The 20,972-nt window shown below is 64.6% G+C and overlaps 2 protein-coding genes across 4 annotated transcripts; one reads left to right on the forward strand and one right to left on the reverse strand.

The window, feature by feature from the left end:
- Positions 1-6,110: 6,110 nt before the first annotated feature.
- LOC308063151 (zinc finger protein 783-like) lies at positions 6,111-11,371 on the forward strand. Its single transcript, XM_080385724.1, has 7 exons — positions 6,111-6,434; positions 7,930-8,331; positions 8,428-8,554; positions 8,995-9,108; positions 9,738-9,848; positions 9,994-10,113; positions 10,240-11,371. The coding sequence occupies exons 1-7, from the start codon at positions 6,207-6,209 to the stop codon at positions 10,971-10,973; spliced, it is 1,836 nt and encodes a 611-aa protein (XP_080241850.1). The 5' UTR covers positions 6,111-6,206; the 3' UTR covers positions 10,974-11,371.
- A 2,262-nt stretch (positions 11,372-13,633) lies between these two features.
- On the reverse strand, positions 13,634-20,676 carry LOC308063144 (uncharacterized protein). 3 transcript variants are annotated; one of them, XM_080385710.1, is made up of 4 exons: positions 19,878-20,676; positions 17,575-17,973; positions 16,025-16,228; positions 13,634-15,432 (listed from the first exon to the last, which is right to left on the reverse strand). In XM_080385710.1, exons 1-4 carry the CDS (start codon positions 20,539-20,541, stop codon positions 14,405-14,407), a joined length of 2,295 nt encoding a protein of 764 aa, XP_080241836.1. In that variant the 5' UTR covers positions 20,542-20,676; the 3' UTR covers positions 13,634-14,404. The 3 variants fall into 3 exon arrangements, with proteins under 3 accessions (XP_080241836.1, XP_080241838.1, XP_080241837.1); XM_080385712.1 differs by having other exon boundaries at positions 13,638-15,432; positions 17,575-18,209; positions 19,878-19,999; XM_080385711.1 differs by lacking the exon at positions 19,878-20,676 and having other exon boundaries at positions 13,638-15,432; positions 17,575-19,833.
- Between the last annotated feature and the right edge of the window lie 296 nt (positions 20,677-20,972).

Here is a 20,972-nt window from a genome sequence, read left to right on the forward strand (position 1 = left end):
GCACCCCCAGTCCCTCTCCTCAGGGCTGCTCCCAACCCATTCTCTGCCCAGCCTGAATTGAACTTTATAAGGTTTGCAGGGGCCCACCTCTCCAGCCTGCCCAGGTCCCTCTGGGTGGCATCCCTTCCCTCCTGCTGCTGTTGGCAAACTTGCTGAGGGCGGCTTGGTCCCAGTGTCTGTGTCGCCAACAGAGTTGTTAAACAGTGCTGGTCCCAGTACAAACCCCTGAGGAATGCCACTTGTCACTGGTCTCCACCCAGACATTGAGCCATTGACCACAGCTCTTTGAGTGCGATCATCAGCCAATTCCTTACCCACCAAGTGCTCCATCTCTCAGATCCATGTCTCTCCAGAGACAAGGATGTCATGTGGGACAGTGTCAAATGCTTTGCACAAGTCCAGGCAGGTGATGTCAGTCGCTCTTCCCTCCACCAACACTGTAACCCCACTGTAGAAGGCCACTGAATTTGCCAGGCACAGCTTGCACTGAGTGACACCGTGCCGGCTGTCACCCGTCACCTTGGTTTCCATGTGCCTTAGCATAGTTTCTCCCATGCAGCTTAAAGCCTTAGTGGTCCCAAGTGTGCTGTGTGCTCCTGAGGGAAGGCTTTGGAGAGAGGAGATTCTTTGTAGAAAAATCCTGTAAAACTCTGTCCTCCCAAGCCTCGTTCCTTTGCATAGCAGCAACACGGCGGGGCTGGGGGCAGTCACATGCCAGCAGCTGTGGGTTCAGGAGAGGCTGAAAGTGAGTCTGGGGTGAAAGGCCTCATGCAGGAGGCTCTGCCTCCTTCCTCGCTTGCAAGGATGCTTGCAGGAGCATCCAACCAGCCAGACAGTTACTTAAATCTGACGCAGCGTGGTCCCCCTTGTCACTGCACTTAAATAACCGTCGCAGTGGATATACTGCTTAAATTGAAAAAAAACCACAAGAGCAGCAGCATAAGGTAAGCATCGGAAAGCGCAGGGAGCTAAAACCGATTCCAGCCCAAAGCTCAGCCTAAGGGAGAGCAGGAGAAACCTGCCTGAGACGGGGTGAAACCCGGGGAATCCTTCAGTGCGGCATCGGCCAGGTGCCCGGGTAGCTGTGGAGGGAACCAGGCAGCAAGGCTGTGGAAACTTGCCGTTCCTTGCCCGAGCCTTGTCCCAGGAGAGCACATGGGAATCATGAAATTCTCCAGATTCCTCTCTGAGAAACTGTCTTGTTTCTCCTGCAGCAGGGAGAGTAAGAGCTTTTTGCAGACCATGTCATTTAGTAAGGAACTTAAGCTGAGACTCCAGGTACTTTCCATGAGAGGTAATGTTCATGCGTTGGGAAATACAAGTGGCTGCATAAATTGCGGGTCATGCAGTCAGGGGACAAAAACCTGGATCTTTAGCAAGACAGGTTTTCTTTCAAGAGTGTTTCCAATGCATTTGTTTATTTATTGATGTTTGAAAAGCTTTACGTCATGTTTAATCTGCAAATGTAAAGCTCGCCCTGCCATGTACCACCTTGTCAGGAGCAGTGGGGTCAGAAACATGTCTGAGAATAAAACATTTTTAATTTTAAGAGCCCCTACGTTCTCTAAACAGTAGCGGCAAGGTCAGGCTGTAGCATGTGGGGCTTTCCTGCCCCTTCTGGTTTAGTTGCCCTTTATGGGTTGCTGTCTGAAGTGTCCTCTCCCATTGTGTTCTCCTCGCTTTGCAGACTAAGAGCTCTGGCATTTCCTGATTAATGTTGATAAAAGATTATTTCTTTTTAAGTTTCTCTGCGCCTGTCCCTCTCCCCCCTTGCCCCTTCAGATGAAGGGTCTCACCACGTGTGTTCGGTCAGTGCCTCATGGGCTGTGGCCACTGCCATGATGCAAATAAACACAAAACTACAGAAACTTGAGGTCTTGTACCAGCGCTTTCTGGGAAGAGGTGGTCTTCACTTCTCGATGTGGCTTTTTTAGTAAAAGCAACTGGAAAAAGAGCCCCTTTCCCAGAAAGCTCCATCTGCTTTTGTGGGAGTTAGACCTTGTCATGTTTATTGTGCATAATTTCTATTCTATCGTCACCCCATCCCGAGTGGATCTGGGCTGTGCCCACGTGTTACACACCCCAGGCGCTTCCTGTTGTCCCAGTTTAGAGGCAGAACTGGAGATGGTTTCAGAGGGAGACGTCAAGTGAAACAGGCAAGCGGCAGGTTTAAAGCCACGGGGAGGCAGCGGTTCTTCACGCAATGCTTCGTCACGCTGGTGGCACCCGCAGCAAGGTGCTGCAGGTGCAGGGTCCTGAATCAGCCGGATGAATTCCCAGAAGGAAAAGAAAATGATAGAAACTTTTAAAATACAGAGATGCCACTTCTGGCTGAGGATGTCCCCGAGCTGCAGAGTGATGGAGGGACTTCAGCACCCTCGGAAGGGTCTTACACCCTCCTTAGGCGATGCCTTAGCTGCTCCTGGGGCAGGTCCGAGCTCAGCTGGATCTTGGATCCGACCTGCTGCTCTTGTGGAGTTGGGTCCTCGAGGGACCTTTCAGGAGGGACGCTGGGGTGAGGACATGGGGGGCAGCAGTGTGGGGGGCTGTGTGGGTGCAGCATCCCCCTTGAGGGAGCCCTGGGTGCGTGGCCACAAGCGGGCAGCTCCTGAGGCATCAGCCCCCAAATGGGCAAAACCCACCCAGCCCTGGAGACGCTCAGGATGCTCCGGCGTGGGACATGGTTTCACAGCCTGGGGGTCCTGCACAGCCCACAGCCCCCCCAGAGCCCCAGCAGGAGAGCGGACGTCCTCCCGGGCTGGGGGGCAGCTCCATCCATTCCTCTGTCTCAGCCTGCTGGATCCCATGGGATGCTCCTGAGGGGGTAAAGCCACTGCATTGGATCATGCTTTTAATTCCCCACTGCCACAAAGAGTAGGGTCTTTCGCAAATGCTGTCCTGGCGGATCAAACTTCCCCCAGGAGGACTTGACGTTCCCAGGGAAATATTGCCTGGGTGGGAAAACACATTTGAAAAATCTGAGGGATAAACCCAGGAAACCCTGCCTGAGCTGACATCTGCTGAATCCATGGCTGGGAAGAAGAAATGCCCAGATCCCAGCAGGGATTTTATGTTTCTTCCCAGTGTCCCCAGCATGGGAACTCCTGGTCCACTCCAGCAGCGGCCGAGCACCAGCTCAACGCCAGCTCCAGGATTCTCCATCCCGGGTGAGCCATCGTGGGCAGCGCCGCCCGCTGCTGCCTGGCTCTTAATTTCACAGGGCACAGGAGCAGCCATAACCCCAAATCTCACCATAGCCCTGCCCACGGAGTGGTCCTGGGGAGGGGTGGCTGACACGAGGGGCTCGCTGCCGGGTCTGTGGCCTTGCCTGGCAGGTGTCCATAAACACAGCAGAGGAATCTCAGAGGAGACGTGAGGGAAACCCCGGTGCAGTGGGATGTGTGTGGCCATTTGTGCTGTTTGCAGAACCACCGGGGACAAACCCGCCAGGCACCGGGGGGATGCCAGCAGCCCCCAGGGAGCAGCAGCAGCGACACAGAGGGTCCCTCCCTCCACCCCCCATCACAGATGGGCTCGGTTTCATACCCTGGTCTCTGAGAGACACTGAAGCTGAGCAGCCTGGAGCAGGTTTTATGGGGATGCAGGTTTGGGTGGGTTTGGTTTTATTCTGCTGCATACGGCCCACAGGCCTTGGCCTGGCAGCCGCTTGGTGACTGACACCGCTGCTGGCAACGGTGACCTCGTGGGTCCCTGTTGTCTCCCATATGTCGAGGTGTCAGTTTTGCATTCGTTCATCACTGGCTCCCGATGAGCCGTGAGCTGTGCCCTGGAGCTGTTGAGGAGGTGGCAGGGCAGCTGGTCCACATCCCCAACCGGCAGGGACAGCCGTGCCCTTCGCCAGGAGCTGCTTTCTTCCCACCTGGAGCTGCTGGGCATGAGGGGATGGTGGGCAGCCACAAAACCCAGTAAACTGCCATTATTTGCTGGTTTCCCAAAGGAACGGGGTTTCTGTGGCTGTGCTGTGTCTGCCTGCTGGTCCCCACCACCAAGCGCTGGCCCCTGGAGCCCTCCCGGTCCTGGCGGCTGTGCCAGAGGTGCTGCATGCTGAGGTCCCAGGGGGGTTTGCAGGTGGACCCTGGCACCAGGGTGGAGGGAGCAGCACCAGGCAGGTGCCTGAGTTGATTTTAATTTTTGTTTATTCTGCCAAAGACCATGGTTTCCCACCCCCTCCCCTTAATTGCACAGAGGGTACCAGCTGCCATGAAGCTGCTTTCAGAGGTTCCCCTTGGGGTCCCCATGGGCCACCACTTGCGGCCCAACAGCTCACACCTTGGGCTGTGCTCCCAGGGGACCCCTGGGACCCTCCCTCCTGCCCAGGGCACCAGTGGGTGCCCCCTGCCCCAGCTCGGGCCCAGGGCTGGGAGCGTGGCAGCTGCAGGGCACTGGGCACGGGGCTGCGGGGGTTCTGGGGGGCTTCAGGTGCCCTGGCCTCCGGCCCAGTGCTGGAGGGGACAAGGGAGCAACCCCATCCCATCCTCAATCAAAATGGCTGCCCAGGCTCCCATGACGCCTGCTCAGCCCGTTAACCCTTCTTGTCCCACCACGCTCTCCGCCCAGGGCCCCGGTCCGTGTGTGGCAGAGGGGACCCCTGCCATGGCCCCCTGTCCCTGGGACCCTGGTGCCCCGGGGTGCCGTAGGAGCTTTTCCCAGCAGGTTTCTGTGAAGGCAGGGCCACGACTCTTTTCCCTGCTCTGGCACCAGCCCTGGCCCCTGGCGCTGTCAGACCGAAGGGTCCCCAGATTGGGGTGAGTGCGTGGGGGGTCCCCCAACCCGGTACATCCCCATGCATGGGTGTTCTGCCTGCCTCTGGCCGGGGTGAGCGTCCTGGTGTGGGTGGCCGGGTGCTCCTCTCCCCACACCGGGCATTCACCCTGTGGCCCCGGCTCGTGGCACTCCAGTGTCGCCAGCTGTGTGCTGGAGGGAGCAGGGGGGTCCCAGCAGCACAGTCCAAGGAGTGGGGGGGCACAGACACCCCCTGCCCCCACCGCAAACTGCCACCTGTGGGGCCGGGACCCTGGGGTAGCCCAGGAGGCTTTGGGTGCAGAGTACCCACTGGGCTCAGTGTTGGTGCTGGTGCTGGTGCTGGTGCTGGTGCTGGGCTGGGGCTTGGTGCTGATACTGGTGGTGATGCTGGTGCCAGTGTTGATGCCAGTGTCAGTGCCAGCGCTGGTGCTGATGCCAGTGCCAGGGTTTGGTGCTGGTGCTGATACCAGTGCTGACACTAGTGCCAGTGCTGATACTGATGCTGATATTGGTGCTGGAGCTTGGTGCTGATGCTGGTGCCAGTGCTGATACTGATGCCCATGCCGATGCCCACACTGGTGCCAATTGTGATGCTGGTGCTGGAGCTTGGTACAGGTGTTGGTGCCTGGTACCAATGCCTGTGCCAACACCAGTGCCAATGCTTGTACTTGTATTGGGGCTTGGTGCCAATGCTGGTGCTTGGTACTTGTGACAATGCTGGTGCTGGAGCTGATACTGATGCCCATGCTGACACCAGTGCTGATGCTCATACTGCTGTGGGGGCTTGGTAGTGGTGCTGGTGCCTGGTACTGGCACTGATGCTGGTCCTGGGGTGGATACTGGTACCCGTGCTGACACCAGTGCCGTGCCAGTGCCTGTGTCTGTGCTCATGATAATGCTGGTGCTGGTGCCGGTGGTGGTGCTTGTGTTGCTAGTGGTGCCAGTGGCAGTGCCGGTGCCTGGTACTGGTGCCGATGCTGGTGCTGGAGCTGATATTGGTGCCTGTGCTGACACCAGTGCCAGTGCCCATCCTGGTGGTGGGGCTTGGTACCAGTGCTGGTGTCTGGTACTGGTGCTGGAGCCAGAACGGATACTGATGCCCGTGCTGCTGACACTGGTGCCAATGCCTGTGTCCGTGCTGGTGCTTGTGTCCATACTGATACTGATGGCGGAGCCAATGCTGGTGGCTGGGTGGCCAGGGCTGCCGGTGCTGGTGCCGGGGGCAGTACCAGTGTCAGTGGCGGGGCCGGTGGCAGGGCGGCCAGGGCTGCCGGTGCCGGTGGCGGTGGCGGTGGCGGTGCCGGTGGAGGGCGGCCGGGGCTGCCGGTGGCGGTGCCCGTGGCGGTGGAGGGCGGCCGGGGCTGCCGGTGCCGGTAGGCGGCAGTGCTCCGCGCTCGGCGCCGCTCCCCCCCGCCCGCTGCCGCGAAGCCCGGCGGAGGCGGATGCAATTCCCCGGCTGCCCCTTGCTCCTCGGCGGGGCGGCGGGGCCCGGCCCGCAGCGCGCAGGCACCGACAGCGGCCCCGGCCCCGGTACCGGCCCCGGCCCCGGCGCGGCGGCGGGCGGCAGCGCGGCCCCGCTCCGCTCCGCGCTCTCCCCGCCGCGGCCCGGCCCCAGCCGCCGGGGCCCGGCCCAGCACCGCGGGGCCATGGCCGAGTGGGCGCCCGCCCAGGTAAGAGCGGCCCGACCCGGCCCGGCCCGGCCCGGCCCGGGGGCACCGGCACCGCCGCCGGAGCCGCCCCGCCCGCCCCGCCGGCCGCTCCCCGCCGCCGGGCCCCCTCCCCCCCGGGCCCCCCGGCACCCCCAGCCCGCCCGGCCCCAGTCCCGGGCTGCCCCCGGGGACCTGCCCCGGCATTCCCGGGATGCGCCGGTGCCCCGGGATGTGGCCGGACACCTTTGCCCTGGGATGGCCCCGGGATGCCCCGGTGCCCCCGGGATGTGGCCGGACACCTCTGCCCTGGAATGGCCCCTGGATCCCCGGGATGCTCTGGGCAGCTCTGCCCCGGGATGCCCCGATGCCCACGGGATGTGGCCAGGCACCTCTGCCCCGGGATGGCCCCGGGATCCCCGGGATGCGGCCAGGCACCTCTGCCCCGGGATGGCCCCGGGATCCCCGGGATGCCCCGATAACCCCGGGATGCTCCATGCAGGCTCCAGCCCCAGGATGCTCCGTGCAGGCTCCAGCCTCGGGATGCCCCGGTGTCCACGGGATGTGGCTGGGCACCTCTGGCTCAGGATGTCCCCGTGATCCCTGGGGTGCCCCAGGATGTGGCTGGGCACATCTGCCCTGGGATGCCTGTTGTGTCCCCAGGATGTCCCCAGGCACCTCTGCCCTGGGATGTCCCAGTGCCCCGGAATGCTCCGTGCAGGCGGTAGGCCTGGGCTGCCCTAGGCAGCTCTGACCCAGGATGCCTGTGTGTCCCCAGGATGTCGCTGGGCACCCCTGGTCCAGGCTGCCCGTGCCCCCAGCTGCTCCCTGCCCACCCAGCCCTATTCACCTCCTGGGGGGCTCCTGCCAGGGCAGGCCCAGGGCAGCCCCTGCAGTGGGTGGGGGTGTGGGGTGCCAGGGGTGGGGCTGCTGCCCTGCAGGTCTGGCAGCTGCACACAGTATGTTGACCTGCCCGATGCTGGCCAGCGTCCATGGGGACAGTGATCAGCACTGACCCCACAGCTGCCATGGCTGCGCTGCAGTCCCTCCCCAGCCTGCCGGCTGAGTGGGATGCATCCAGCCCAGTGGCACTGGTGGGCCTTCCTCATCTGCCCCTCACCATCCCCTCAGGCCTGCTGCATCTATCTGCCCTGTCCCCTTCTGGGGCTGAGACCCAGCCCTGGCAGCTCCTGTCTTGCTTGGGCAGCGCCAACCATTCCAGGGGCCAAATCTTGCCCGGCCGAGTTGTTAGTGGGGGATGACATGGTGGCAGGTCCCGAGTGGTGCCCTTCCTGCAGCCTGGGCAGGCAGGGCAAGGGCAGTGCTGCTGGCTTTGGGTAGGTGGGTGACAGTGGGCATCGCGCGCAGACGTCCCTGAAGCTGTGCTGCTGGTGGGCGGTGGTGGTTGAAAGCCACCAGTCTGGGGGGGAGCGGTGCCTGCCATGGGGCTGAGGCTCCAGGCATGACCCAGGGGGGTGACCAAGGGCCCCCTTCCACCTGTGCCCTCCCCACGGCCCAGGTGCAGGAATGGAATGTGGAGGCTCCCCATCTGATGCCACTGCAGCCCCCGCTGCTGCCGGAGCGGGCGCATGTGCGGGAGGCACAGCTCCACTCCGCTGAGGCCTCGCTCTGGACCGTGGTGGCCACAGTGCAGGCGATGGAGAGGAAGATCGACCTGCTCGCCACCCGCCTGCTCAGCCTGGAGGGTCGGTCCGGCACAGCTGAGAAGAAGCTCCTGGACTGCGAGAAGACGGCCATGGAGTTCGGGAACCAGCTGGAGAGCAAGTGGGCCGTGCTGGGCACCCTCATCCAGGAGTATGGGCTGCTCCAGCGGCGCTTGGAAAATGTGGAGAACCTCCTGAAGAACAGGAACTTCTGGGTGCTGCGGCTGCCCCCTGGCCCCCGGGGTGAGGTGCCCAAGGTAACAGCTCCAGGGGGACACTGCAGGCCAGGTGGGGGGACCCTCGGCCCCCTGGGGAGTGGATGTCACTGAGCTGCCGGGGGCTTGTCCCTGCAGGTGCCGGTGACATTTGTTGACATTGCTGTCTACTTCTCGGCGGAGGAGTGGAAGAATTTGGAGGAGTGGCAGAAGGAGCTGTACAATAACCTGGTGAAGGAGAACTACGAGTCTCTGCTCTCCCTGGGTAAATGTCCCTTTCTGCCCCTTTCCTGGCAGGCTGGGGTGATGCCTGCGCCTCCTTGGGAGTCCTGGATGTGTGTGACCTGGTCCCCTGCAAGCATTGGTGGTTGCACTCGCCATGACCGCGGAGCCTCCTGTCACAGAGGGAAACAGGGACATGTGGGGACAGGGCCATGTGCTGTGCCATGCCATGCTGGTGCTGCTATCTGGGACAGCCCGTGCCGCCTGGCTCCTCGTCTCCCAAAACCCAGGGTCGGAGCATCTGTACTGATGCTGTACGGAGCATTTGGGCATGGGGGTCCTGCTTTGGGCATGGGGGTCCTGCCTAATGCAGGCAGGTTCTCTGGCAGGAGGGATGCTAGGGCCTGGCAGCCCCATGTGTCCCTGGCACGGTGGGTGGGTGCAGCCCCACGCCGGTGCCAGTTGCGCTGTCTCCCCATGCAGACGGTGCCCTCTCCAGAAGTGAGGCGCAGCCCCGCAGTGAGCGTGGGGAGGGACCCTGCATCCCTGAGCAGAGGGAGCTGGAGCAGCGGGAGCTGCCGCCGGACACCTGCACAGGTGAGGCACCGGCCAGGAGTGGGGGCAGTGCCGGGTCCCCCCTCCTCGCTGCCCCCCACCTCATGTTTCCCCCACCACACTGCTTGCCCTGGGGATGTCCCTCGTCCTTCTCTGGTGGTCCCCACACCCCAGGGCCCGGTTTTCAAGCTGTGGCCAGACTCTGCTCCCTGCTGCATGACTGGGGACCACTGAGAGTAACCCTGGAAAATCCCATGACTGATGTGCCTGGGGCATTGGGCATTCATTGCTGTGTGATCCATGTGTCCCCCACTGCCACCACGTCGTGTCAGAGCCCAGGGGTTGTGTCACAGTCACCCATCCCCATCAGCTGTGCCGTTGTCACCCATTCATCCCCATGGGCTGTTCCGTGGTCACCTGTTCCCAAGGGCTGTCCCATGGTCACGTCTCCCCAAGGACTGTGCCATGGCCACCCATCCCTCCCCAAGGGCTGTCCCGTGGTCACCTCTCCCCACGGCACCCCTGGGTGTGTCTGTTGCCCCATAACTGCTTTGAGACAGGGATGTCCCACATGGCTGGAGCCTGGGGGTCCTGCACTGTGAGGTGCGTTGGCTGTGGGTCGCACTGGGTGGCCACATCCTGGCACCAGCCAAGTGTTTCCTTGTGAACAGAGTCGATGATCTCCACCTCCGACATCCTGTCGCGCATCAAGCAGGAGGTGGCCTTCGTGGGGGAGCAGCAGTTCACAGAGGAGCGGGGGATGCCGCCAGACCCCTGTGCAGGTGAGCCTGGGGCGGTGCTGCACACACACCAGCTGCTCAGCACTAGCAGCAGCTGCTGCCTTCTGGAGCCATTGCCTCCCACAGCCTGTCCAGCACAAGATGTGGCCCCGCTCAGCTGAGTCCCTGTCCCCATCTTTCCTCGCAGGCGCAGATGCCCTGATCACGGCACACGACTTCTTGTCATGGATCAAGCAGGAGGAAGAGCCCTGCGTCCGCGAGCCCTGGGAGCTGCCAGAAAGGGAGATGCTGACAGGTCCTGGTCCTGGTGAGTGATGCTGAGCCCAACCCCATGGGGCTGGGAAAGGGAGCACCCACCCAGGCTGGGCTGTCGCTCGGGGACAGCCCCGGTGTCCCCAGCGGGCACTGACCAGAGCCTTTCCCTCCCCTGCAGCCAGTGAGGGGCTGCTGGTGAAGACGGAGGAGCGGTGCCCCCACACCGAGCCCCCCGAGGAGGTGGGCTTGCCAGGCAGCTCCGGGGAGCTGCTTTTCCCCGGTGCCAGCTTCGGGAACCCTGAAGGACAAGCAGCGGTGACAACGGCGGCAGTGGTGGCTCTGCCGGCACAGCACAGACTGGGCAAAGCTCCAGGCTCAGAGCCGGGGCCAGGGGCCGAAGCAGTGGGGGTCCCCACCACGACGCCGGGAGCCATCGAGGAGCGGCCGCATGGCTGTGCCGAGTGCGGGAAGAGCTTCAGCGGGAAGAAGAGCCTGCGGATTCACCAGCGGAGCCATGCAGCCGAGCGCCCGTACCCCTGCGCCGAGTGCGGCAAGAGCTTCAACTGCCACTCGGGGCTGGTGCGGCACCAGATGATCCACCGTGGTGAGCGGCCCTACAAGTGCACCGAGTGCGGCAAGTGCTACAGCCGCAAGGAGCACCTGCAGAACCACCAGCGGCTGCACACGGGTGAGCGGCCCTTCGCCTGCGCCGCGTGCGGCAAGAGCTTCATCCGCAAGCAGAACCTGCTCAAGCACCAGCGCATCCACACCGGCGAGCGGCCCTACCAGTGCCCGGCCTGTGGCCGCAGCTTCCGCTACAAGGAGTCCCTCAAGGACCACCAGCGGGTCCACGGGGCTGAGGCAGGCCCCCCCCCGCTGCCGCCCCCTGGCATCATGCCCCCCGGGGACTAGGGGCCGCCCACCCCGTGGACTGACACCCCCCGGGACGGGGCAGCCGCTGGCCATGCAGCTGCCTACCAAATACAGGTGCCCGGCCGGGACGGGGGGCACGTGGGGAGCCCGGGGGGGCCATGCACCCGCAGACCCAGGTCCGGCCCCTATCATGAACGGACATGCTTTGGCCCCCACTGCCCCCGCCACCAGACAATCTCGCTGCATGGGCCGGGAAGCAGCCCCCCGCCGTGTCCCCCTGACGCCAGCCCCCCCGCCTGCCGCTCTGCTCCTTGGCCCCCGCTGCTTATTTTTACTGCCCTCGCCGTCCCGCTCTGTACAGTGCTTGGGGTGTAGTTTTGTATGGACGACGCGATATGGAATAAAGTCATGTTGGGCTGCAGCGCCTTTGCCCCCCGCCCTGGGGACTGTCCCCTGGCCCGGGCCCTGCGGCCATGCCCCTGCTCCCCGGGACCCGCGAGCTTGGGGCTGGGGAAGGAGGGGACGATTGCAGCACAGCGTGGGGTACGGGGCAGGGGTATGGGGTACAGGCCAGGGGGATCAGTGGCACCATGGGGTGCTAGGCTGCCAGGTGCTCCTGTGGCACCAGCTGTGGCACCCCTGTGCTGGTGGGGTGGCACAGAGAACCCCCCAGAGCCAGGGGGGGTGGCTGCACCCATGGGTGAAACCCTGCAGGGAGAGGGGGGAGCAGGCAGTGATGCTGCAGGGTGGGTGGGTGCCTGTGTGCACACGTGTGTGCACACACCAGCCATGGGTGTGCAAGGGCTGCCAGAGGCCGCCGTGCTCCCGGGGCCGTGCGGGTCCTGGGGCCTCCCAGACGACTGCAGCCCCTGATCCACAGGGTCCTGTCCCCCAGCGAACCCTTTCTAGCATCGCTGATTCCCAGCGTTTCCCACTTTCCCCCGGCAGGCTGTGGCCAAGCCCTCCCCGGGGCACCGGCCCAGCGCCCCCGCCCCTGCGCTCCCACACCCCCTGGCGCATCATTTCGGTGACTGATCCAACGCGGTGGCTGCGGTGCGGGCAGCGCGCCCGCTCCCACTGTAGCCCGCTGACCCCCCCCTGCTGCCCACCGGCACCAAACCGGTCCCGGCTCCCCCGCCGATCTGGGCGTATCGGTTGTTTCACCCGTTTTCTTTACAGCCGGGTAAGCTGTGCCCCTTCCCCAGGCACGCTGGGACCCCAAGCTGGGTGTCACTGTCCGTCCCCACCCGAGGGAGATGGTCCCCACCAGAGCCGAGGAATCCAGCGAGGGGCTGCGGCGGTGAGTCCCTGTGTGCTGCAGGGGGTGGGGGGCATCGGCCCAGGGTGGCCTGGCCGGCTGCGCTCCCCACCCAGGGTGGGCTGCAGCGGGAGGAGGCGGCAGGAGCTCTTTGGGGACACTGCACGCTGCGGGGGGGACCCTGCACACCGCTGGGGGGGGACTTTGCACACTGCTGGCAGGGGGAGACCCTGCCTGCTGCTGGGGGGGAAACTCTGCAAGCTGCTGGGGACCCTACAGGCTGCTGGGGGGAGACACCACACACTGCCAGGGAGCTGGGGACACTGCATGCTGCCCAAGGGGCCTTGCACCCTGCCTGGCACCCTGCACCCTGCCCGGGGGCCCTGCACAGTCCTGGGGACCCTGCACGTTCCCTAGGGATCATGCACATTCCCTGGGGACACTGCATATTCCCTAGGGACCCTGCACACAGCCTGGGACCTTGCACGCTCCCTGGGGACCCTGCATGCTGCCTGCCCAAGGGGGTCTTGCATGATGTCAGGGACCCTGCACGCTGCTTGGGGACCCCATATACTCCTGGGGACCCTGCACAGTCCTGGGGGCCCTGCACGCTACTTGAGGACCCTGCACACTCCTGGGGACCCTGTGCATTCCTGGGGACTGCACGCTGCTTGGGACCTTGCACACTCCCTGGTGACACTGCAGGCTGCCCAAGGGGGTCTTGCACGATGTCGGGACCCTACACACTCCTGGGGACCCTGCACACTGCCACCAAGCTGTGCATGCTGTCACCCCACCCCAGAGCCACACAGGCAGCCGAGGCCTCGGTTCTGAGTCTGGACAGCCCAGCCTGAGGCTGCAGGTCCTATTCCCCCCAGCCGTGATCTGGGGCTCCCCCAAAGGAGCAGGGTGAACTGGGTGCCACCAAGCCTGGGGTCATTTTGCCCCATATGCCAGCAGCCAGCCCATGCAGGCTGTGTGGCAGGGGGCTGCTGGCACGCTCCCCCTGGCCAGCTCAGGGCAGCCCAGAAGCAGGCCAGGCCAGCATGGCAGCATGCCGGCAGCACCGGGGATTTGAGCAGGGAGGAACCGCGAGCAGGCGGTGAATTAGCAGCATGACACAGCAGCAGAGCAGCGGTGGCACAAGTAAGCAGGGACCCGAGTAGCAAAGGAGACCGGAACTTCCATGAGGCTACGTGGGGAGCTGGGAGGGGACAGGGGACACAACACGTGCTGTGGGGAGGCAGAGCAGGGGAGTAGGGGTCTCCCCACAGGCAGGAGCTGTTCACATGGCCCCTCATCTGGGGAAGCAGGCAGCTGCCTGTCTGCGGGGCGAACCCGGGAGGAGGATGAGGGGAGCACACAGCCCCCCCGGCCCGGCAATGGGCTGCCTTGGCAAGGGCAGGATTAATCCTCAGGTGCCCGATATGGGCGGCTCTGCACAGCTCCTGGCCAAGAGCAGGTGGCATGGGAAGGTTCCTGAGGGACAGCAGGTCCCGCTCGCCCAGGACCCTCCTCACCAAACCGCTGCAGCACTGAGTTCACACACAGAGACGTCTTTTCTGTTTTTTGGGGATTTTTTTTAAACAGAAGTTTATGGTTATATGCAAATTAGGTCATTAAATGATTTGCATAAAATGTTCGCACATCAGCGACTAAGTGTTCCTAACTCCCCACCCCCCGAAGGTAGTAATCCTACTCACTAGCGCTGTCACACGGCCCCACTGACACCCACGCACGCACACGCCTCCTCACTGTGTGCCAGCGCCCCGCTTGCTCACACGCACCCGGCCAGCCACGCTCGTGGGCCCTGCCCCAGGCTGCCCACAGCAGCAGAGGCACGGCCACGGGTGCAGGCAGGCCTCCTGGGCACCTGCACGACTTACACACGTGTGTATCGCCACCTCCCTCCCCAGGCATGTGCCCAGCGTGCTCCCAGCGCCAGCCACTCGTGCCCCTTTGTACCTTCCCCGTGCTCATGGGGGCCTGGCCGTGCCGGGGGGCAGGTGCCAACCTTGCCGGCGGCCGCATGCTTGTGCATGCCTCCCACAACCCAGGCGGCTCCCACGCACACCCCCGCACGCAGTTCCCCCACGTGCACGCCCCTCTGTCCGTGGCCAGGCACGCACGGTGTGGCCGGAGCCCTGCGTGCAGGCGCCGGGAGGGCCGCAGGCACACCATGTCCTTCGCGGGACAGCGTCCCTGCCCGTCCCTAGCTGTTGGTGAGGAAGAGCCGTCTGTGTCTGGAGGCAGAGCCGCGCGGCCGGCCCCGACGCCGGCCCCGGCCCCGGTTGCCGAAGGGGCTTCGGCTGGGCACGGCGGTCTCTCCCCAGCTGGCGCTTCCGGCCTGCGGCTCGGGGAAGCCGGGCTCGGCTTTGGGCTGCTCAAGGAGCGGGCTGGGGTCTGGCCGGGGCTCAGCCGGTGGCGCCTGGCTCTGCCGGGCGCTGGCCCTCTCCTGACGCAGGTAGCGCAGCTCGTCACGGATGTCCGTCAGGACGCCCAGCAGGCGGAACTGGAGCTCGCGGTCGCGGGCCCTCTCCTCGCGCTGGGTGGCCCGCTCCTCCTGCCACATGGCCAGCTCCTGATGGTACAGCTGGTCCCACTGCTCCTCCAGGTCGAGCAGGTGATGGATGTTAGTCCTCCAGCTCTCCTGGCGGTCCTCCCGCAGGCGGGAGCAGCCCAGGCCGCGGGGCGGGCCAGGGGCAGCTGGGGCGTCCCCTGGGGGAGAGGCGGAGGAGGGCAGCGACTCCTCGGTCAGGGCGCCGTGCAGCGGGGAGCGGGCCGGGGGCTCCTCCTCTGCAGTTGGCTTCTCCCAGGTGGGCCCCATCAGTACCCTGGGCAAAGCGCCCATATCCGGGCCGGGGCCCCCCGCCTGCTCCTCGGGGTGCGAGGAGTCGAGCCCGCGGCCCAGGGGGGGAAGGTCGGACACCCCTTCGTGGCCCCAGTCCGAGTGAGCGTCCACAGGGTTGAGAGGGTCCTCAGGCAGGGAGGTGACGGAGCCCTGGGAGCTGCACCTGCGGATCAGCATGGCCTGGCGGGACAGTTTCATGTCTTCCTCCGCAGTCATGGGGGCCTCAGGCCCGGGCTGCATCCCTACGGCCCCGCCGTGGCCCCTCTCCACCTCCCGGCCTTCCCGTTCCTCCTCCTCTGACATGGAGGCGTAGGAGACGAGGGACTCGTTTCGCAGGGACGGGGAAATGGCTGACACGTCTGGAGTCCGCAGCTCTGGTCCCGACTCGGCTGGAACAGAAGAGAAGCCCTCAGGTGAGCCCCTGCCACCGCTCTGTCCCCCTGCCCCTCCCCAACACATGGACTGCCCCCCTCATGCACGTCCCTGATGGACACAGCAGGCCAACGTGCCCCAGCCGTGCAGCCCTCGCCCCTGCCTGCCTCGCACACCCCCTGTCCCACCACAACGAGCTCCCCAGGTCCCCACGTAACACAGGGATGGCCATGGCCTTTGCCTTCCCTGGGATCTGCCGCCTTCTCCTGCCACTGAACAACCCTCAGTGGTTACGGAACTGTGCTCCGGGTTCCCGTCATGCATCCGCAGCCCTTCGGGACTCACAGGCCAGGAGATAATCACACAGCCTGGGCAGGCACAGGGAACTGTCTCCTGTCGGGGTGTCCCCCGCAGCGCCACCCCCAGCGCCATGCCGAGAGCTGCATCCAGCCCCACCAGAAGCACTCTGCCACACCAGGACCAGGTTCACGGTGCAAACCACCACCACAACCTTTTACCATCTGCCACGCTCCCAGGGGGTCTCCAGCCAGACCCCGCGCCCTCCCTCCACTGCCTGAAGCCCCGCCGCAGCCTGTCCCACAGCCTCACCCGAACTGCTCTGCCCTTCTCCTCGGCTGTACTCGCAGATGATGGAGGGGTCGGGGCTCTGCACTGCCAGCCGGGGCACAGCAGAGCCCTCCACATCTGGCAGGGATGAGGGCTGCCCGTTGGTGTCGATGTAGATGCTGGGGTGGCTGACGCCGGGCTGCAGGTGCATGAAGGACTGCTTGGTCGCACCGGGGAAGAACAGATCTGTGGGACAGAGAGAATCCAGCCTCAGCCACTGCGATGACGGCACTGGCAGTTCACATGTCCCCGCAGAAGGGCGGATAGGGCTCCCAAGGAGAAGGGTCCCACGGGAACCTGCAGAGGACATGGTTGCACCAAGGCACAGATGCTCCTTCTGGGAGGCCAGACCGCTCACCCTCATCTCCCCCAGGACCATCCTGAACTTGCCCAGCCCTGTGAGGGTCAACATCCTGTAATGTCCCACAGGACTTCTTCCTTCAGCCCAGAGATCTTCTGCTCTGCAGCAAGGCGGGTGTCTGGTTCAGAGACACCCATGCCGCCCACCCATCTCCAGTGAAACCTGACAGGCCACGCTGAAATCAAAGACCAGGGGAAGAAGCAGGAACAACTAACCCTGGCATCCCCTAGGAACGCAAAGAAGTCAGACATATTCCTTTTGCGCAAATGAAAGGCCAGGGTGGGTACATGCCTCCTGGGCAGCAACAAAGCCCAGCTGCGGTGTACCTGTGGGCCCAGCTCAGTGCTACCACAAGACCAATATTGGGTCTTCCACCAACATCCTCTCCCCTCAAGCAACTCTCGGGCATTTGAACTAAAGGCATTAGCCAAGAGCAGGACCAGCGAGAGGGCTCCATGCTCAGCGGTAGGCCAAGACACAGGTTTGCTGTGCAAGCAACAGAGGGGTCAAAGGCACAGCCCCATCAAGAAGGCATAGCCCACCCAGGGACCCTCTGGCACCCCTGGCCACACACAGCACCAAGCTGCGAGACGCTGCAGGAGGTTGCTGTGACTTTGCTCCAAAGCAGCTGCTCCTGGTCCTGCTCCCGCTCCCTCTGGCCTCAGCTACCCATGGGGGGATGCCAACCCTGAAAAGAACAGGGGAAGTAAAATCCCATCCCATCTTTTAACAGCTGCCTTTAGACAGTATCCAGCAAGGCCAGGCACTGTATCAAATTAAAGAGGAAAAACAAAACCAGAGAAGACCTGATCCGACAAAGTCTGAGGTGTTCCTGTTGACCCCAGGTTATTTCCACAGTGGATTTTTAATTCCAATGCATGCTGTTTCCAACCCTGGTGGTTAGCTACCCAGACACAATGGGACCACAGCCCTGCTGGATGCTGTAATCCCGCCACAAACCACGTACGACACGAAACCCGAAAGCTTCCTTCCACAATCCATGCCGCGCTGGCTAGCACAGAGCACAAACACTCGACAGACCCTGGAGCTCGGGAGGACCACGGCCTGGTGATGTTACGAGGCTGGACATCACTCAGAGAGCGCAGGTAGGGCACAGCATGGGACTCCACTACTCCAACTCTTTTCTCCCCAGAGAACCACCACAACTGACCTGGGTCCAAGATGATTTCAGGCTCTGAGTCGTGGCTGGCCTGTAAGAAGGTGGAAGCCACCATCTTCTCCAGGGGCGTCAGGCGTGGCTTGTGGAGCGGCCCACCGGCACGGTTCATGGGCAGGTGCTTCTTGGAGGTGATCTTCTTCTTGACGTCCAGCCGCAGGTCACGCCACTTGTGCTTGAGGTCGTCGATGGAGCGTTCGGTGTAGCCCAGGAAGTTGACGCGGCTTTGGATTTGGGTCCAGAGCTGCTTCCGCCGCACGGGGTGAGCCCGCAGGGCTTCAGACCCATACAGGGCGCTGAAATGCCGGACCACATTCCAGACCAACGTCTCAGTCTCGTCATTGGAGAAGTTGGCCTTCCTCTTCCGGCCAGATGCTGGCATCGCCTGCGAGGCTGCAGCAGAGGTGGAAGGGGCACAATTGAACCTCGGTCCCCACTCCTCTCTGTCAGCTCCTGGGGGGAACATGGGGCTGCGGGAGCCCGAGGGAGCCGCAGAGGAGGGAGCCGAAGCAAGAGCCCCCGAGGCATCCATGGCAGGGGAGGCTTGGGCCGGGGAGGATCTAAAGAGCCGCTTCGGCACACCACGCGGCACGGGGGCACCTCATCCCCTCGCCCCAGCTCGAGAGCACCTGGGAGGGGAGAAAAGGAAAGGGCAGCGGTGGGTGGCGGCAGCACGGGGTGATGGCAAGGGCCCCTGGTCCTCTCCAACCACAGGCACCCAGGGGCCCCCAGCCAGCTACCACCAGGGCCACAGAGAGGGTCAGGGTCATGGTGCGCACATTGGGACCACGACAGAGGCCTCAGTGAGGGCCACGGCACACACCACAGGGCTATGGTGAGTGCCTCCGCCATGGCATGTGACCTGGGGCTGTGGCCGGTGTCTCAGGGCCACACAGAGGGTGCCGAGGAGCACCTCAGGGCCAGGCTGAGGGCGATGGGGAGCGCCTCAAGGCTGCAGTGAGGGCTTCATGGCCATGTTGACAGTGATGGGGACTGCCTCTGGTTGCACAGCAAGTGCCTCCAGGACACGGCCTTGGCAAGCACCCCAGGACCACGACAGGAGCCACGGCAACAACTTCAGAGCCATGGCCATCGCTTCTGGGCTACAGCAAGCACCACAATGAGGGCTTGGGCTATGGCCAGCACCTTAGGTCCACAGCAGGACCTCAGTGATGGCAAGCACCTCAGCACCATGGCGTGGACTACCGACATGGTAAAAGCACTAGAGCCACCGCATGAAGCCTCAGGGGCATGGTGGAGGCCTTGGCCACAGTGAGTACTTCAGGTTCCCAGCATGGGCCTCAGGGCCATGGCACAGACCTTGGCCATCAGACAGGTCTAGGCGCCACAGCAAAGGCCTTGGCCATGGTGAGCATCTCAAGGCCATGGTGAAGACCTTGGCCAAGATGCAGACTTTAGCAAGTGTCTTGGCCACAGTGAGAACCTCAAGACCCCAGCGAGCACCTCAGATTTTTAGTGAGGACCTTGGGGTCACGGAGAAGCCCTTGGCCACGGCAAGCCCCTCAAGGCCACGGCAAAGACATTACGGAAGGCCTTGGCCACGGTGAACACCTCAAGCTCCAGTTAGGGCTCTTAGTGCCATGGCAAAGATCACAGCTGTGGCGAGTGCTTCAAAACCACGGTGAAAGCCTTGGCCATGGTGACCAACTCCAACTCTCACGAGGGCCTTGGGCCCTTAGCAAAGCCCTTGGCCATGGCAAATGTCTCCAGCTCCCAGCGTGGGCCGTGGGGCCACGGCAAAGACCGGGGACTGGGCGAACACCTCCAGCTGCCACCGGGTGCATCAAGACCCTGGCAAAGATGCTGCAAGTCCCGGGGCCCGCAGCGAAACCCCCTCAGGGCCCCGTCATGGCCCCGCCAAGGCCCTCGCCCACGGCACAGGCCGCGGCCCCGCCGACCCCCTCAGCCTCTCAGCCCCATGGCAAAGCCTTCAGCACCCCCGGGCCCTGCCGAGCCCCGCCGGCGGCCCCCTCAGCGCCCCGGCCGGCCGCCTCAGCGCCCCAGCCGGTTGCCCCCCGCCGCAGCGGCTTCTGCCCCCTCCGAGGCGGGGGAGCCCCGGGGCGGGGGGGGGGGCGACCGGTTCCCGGCTGCACCCCCGGGGCCGGGCCGGGGCCTGCGGCAGGCGGCTTTTGTTCGCGCTTCCGCCGGGCACCGGGGACAAAGGGGCCGGGGCCGGGGCCTGCCGGGGGGGGGGCCGGGGGCAAGCACCGGCCCCGGCCGCAGCCCTTCCCTCCCCCCGCCCTCAACACCCCCCAGGGCAGGGCGGCGGCGCCTACCTGTGCCGGGACGGGCGTGCGAAGGGGGGGGGGGGGGGGGAGCGGGGGCTGGCGGCGGAGGGGCCGGGCGCGGAGGGGGGCTCAGCTCCGGCGGCGGCGGCGGGTAATGGCTCCCGCCTCGGCGGAACTCGCCTTCATTTCCTCCGCCTCCGAGCGGCGCGGCGCGGCGCGGCGCGGGCCCTGCGCGCCCGCCCTTGGGCGCCCCCTGGCGGCACCGCCGCGCCCCGGGCTCCGCGGGGGCGGCGCCGGGCACCGGGCACCCCCGGCCCCGCCGCGCCGCGCCGCGGGGACACGCGGGCACCTCCGTGGCTGCGCATCCCCCTGGGCACTGCCCTGCGCGCCCCGGCCCTGGAGCCCCTCCCGCCCGGGTGCTGCGCGCACCCACCCCCACGATCGCGCATCCCCGTGGGGATTCCCCCGTGCAGCCGGTCTCGGGTGCCCCCTCCCGTGCAGCCCGTTGCCCCCACCCGGGGCACGCACCTTCCCTGCACCTCCGGCAGAGCCCCGTGCAACCCCGGGACAGGGCACCTCCGTGGGCACCCTCGCAGGCACCCCGCCGGGCTGCTCCGTGAGCCTCCGGGATTGCATACCCGATGGACACGTCCCGCTGCATCCCGTGCCCTATCGCTGCACACCCAGGGGTGCTTGTTGTACTTCCCAGCATCCCGGTGCCCCCCCGCTTTGCATCCTGTGCTCATGCATGCCAATGGGTGCTGCTCTGTGCACCCCTGGGTGCCACCTTCCCTCTGGCAGGCATCCGGGTGTCCCCTGCACCCTGGAGGGCCCCTGGCAGCCCCTGCACCCAGATGGACATGTCCCGGTGCACCCTGCCCCTGCACCCCTAAGGGTGCTCGTTGCACTCTGTCCCATGCACCCCGACGGTGCTCAGTACCTCCTGCACCTCTGTGGGTGCTCCTTGCACCCTTTGCCCTGTGCACCCCGTGCACCCTCACCCCATGCACCCTCCCAGGCAAACTCACCAAGCACCCCCCGAGGCCCTGGGGTGCACCCTGTCCCATGCAACGGGTGCCCCTTGCACCCCTGCCCCCTCCACCCCAACTGGCACCCTTGCACGCACCACTCACCGCGTCCCAA

This window comes from Falco punctatus (assembly GCF_963210335.1).
Source record: "Falco punctatus genome assembly, chromosome: 4".
Classification (NCBI taxonomy): Eukaryota; Metazoa; Chordata; class Aves; order Falconiformes; family Falconidae; genus Falco; species Falco punctatus.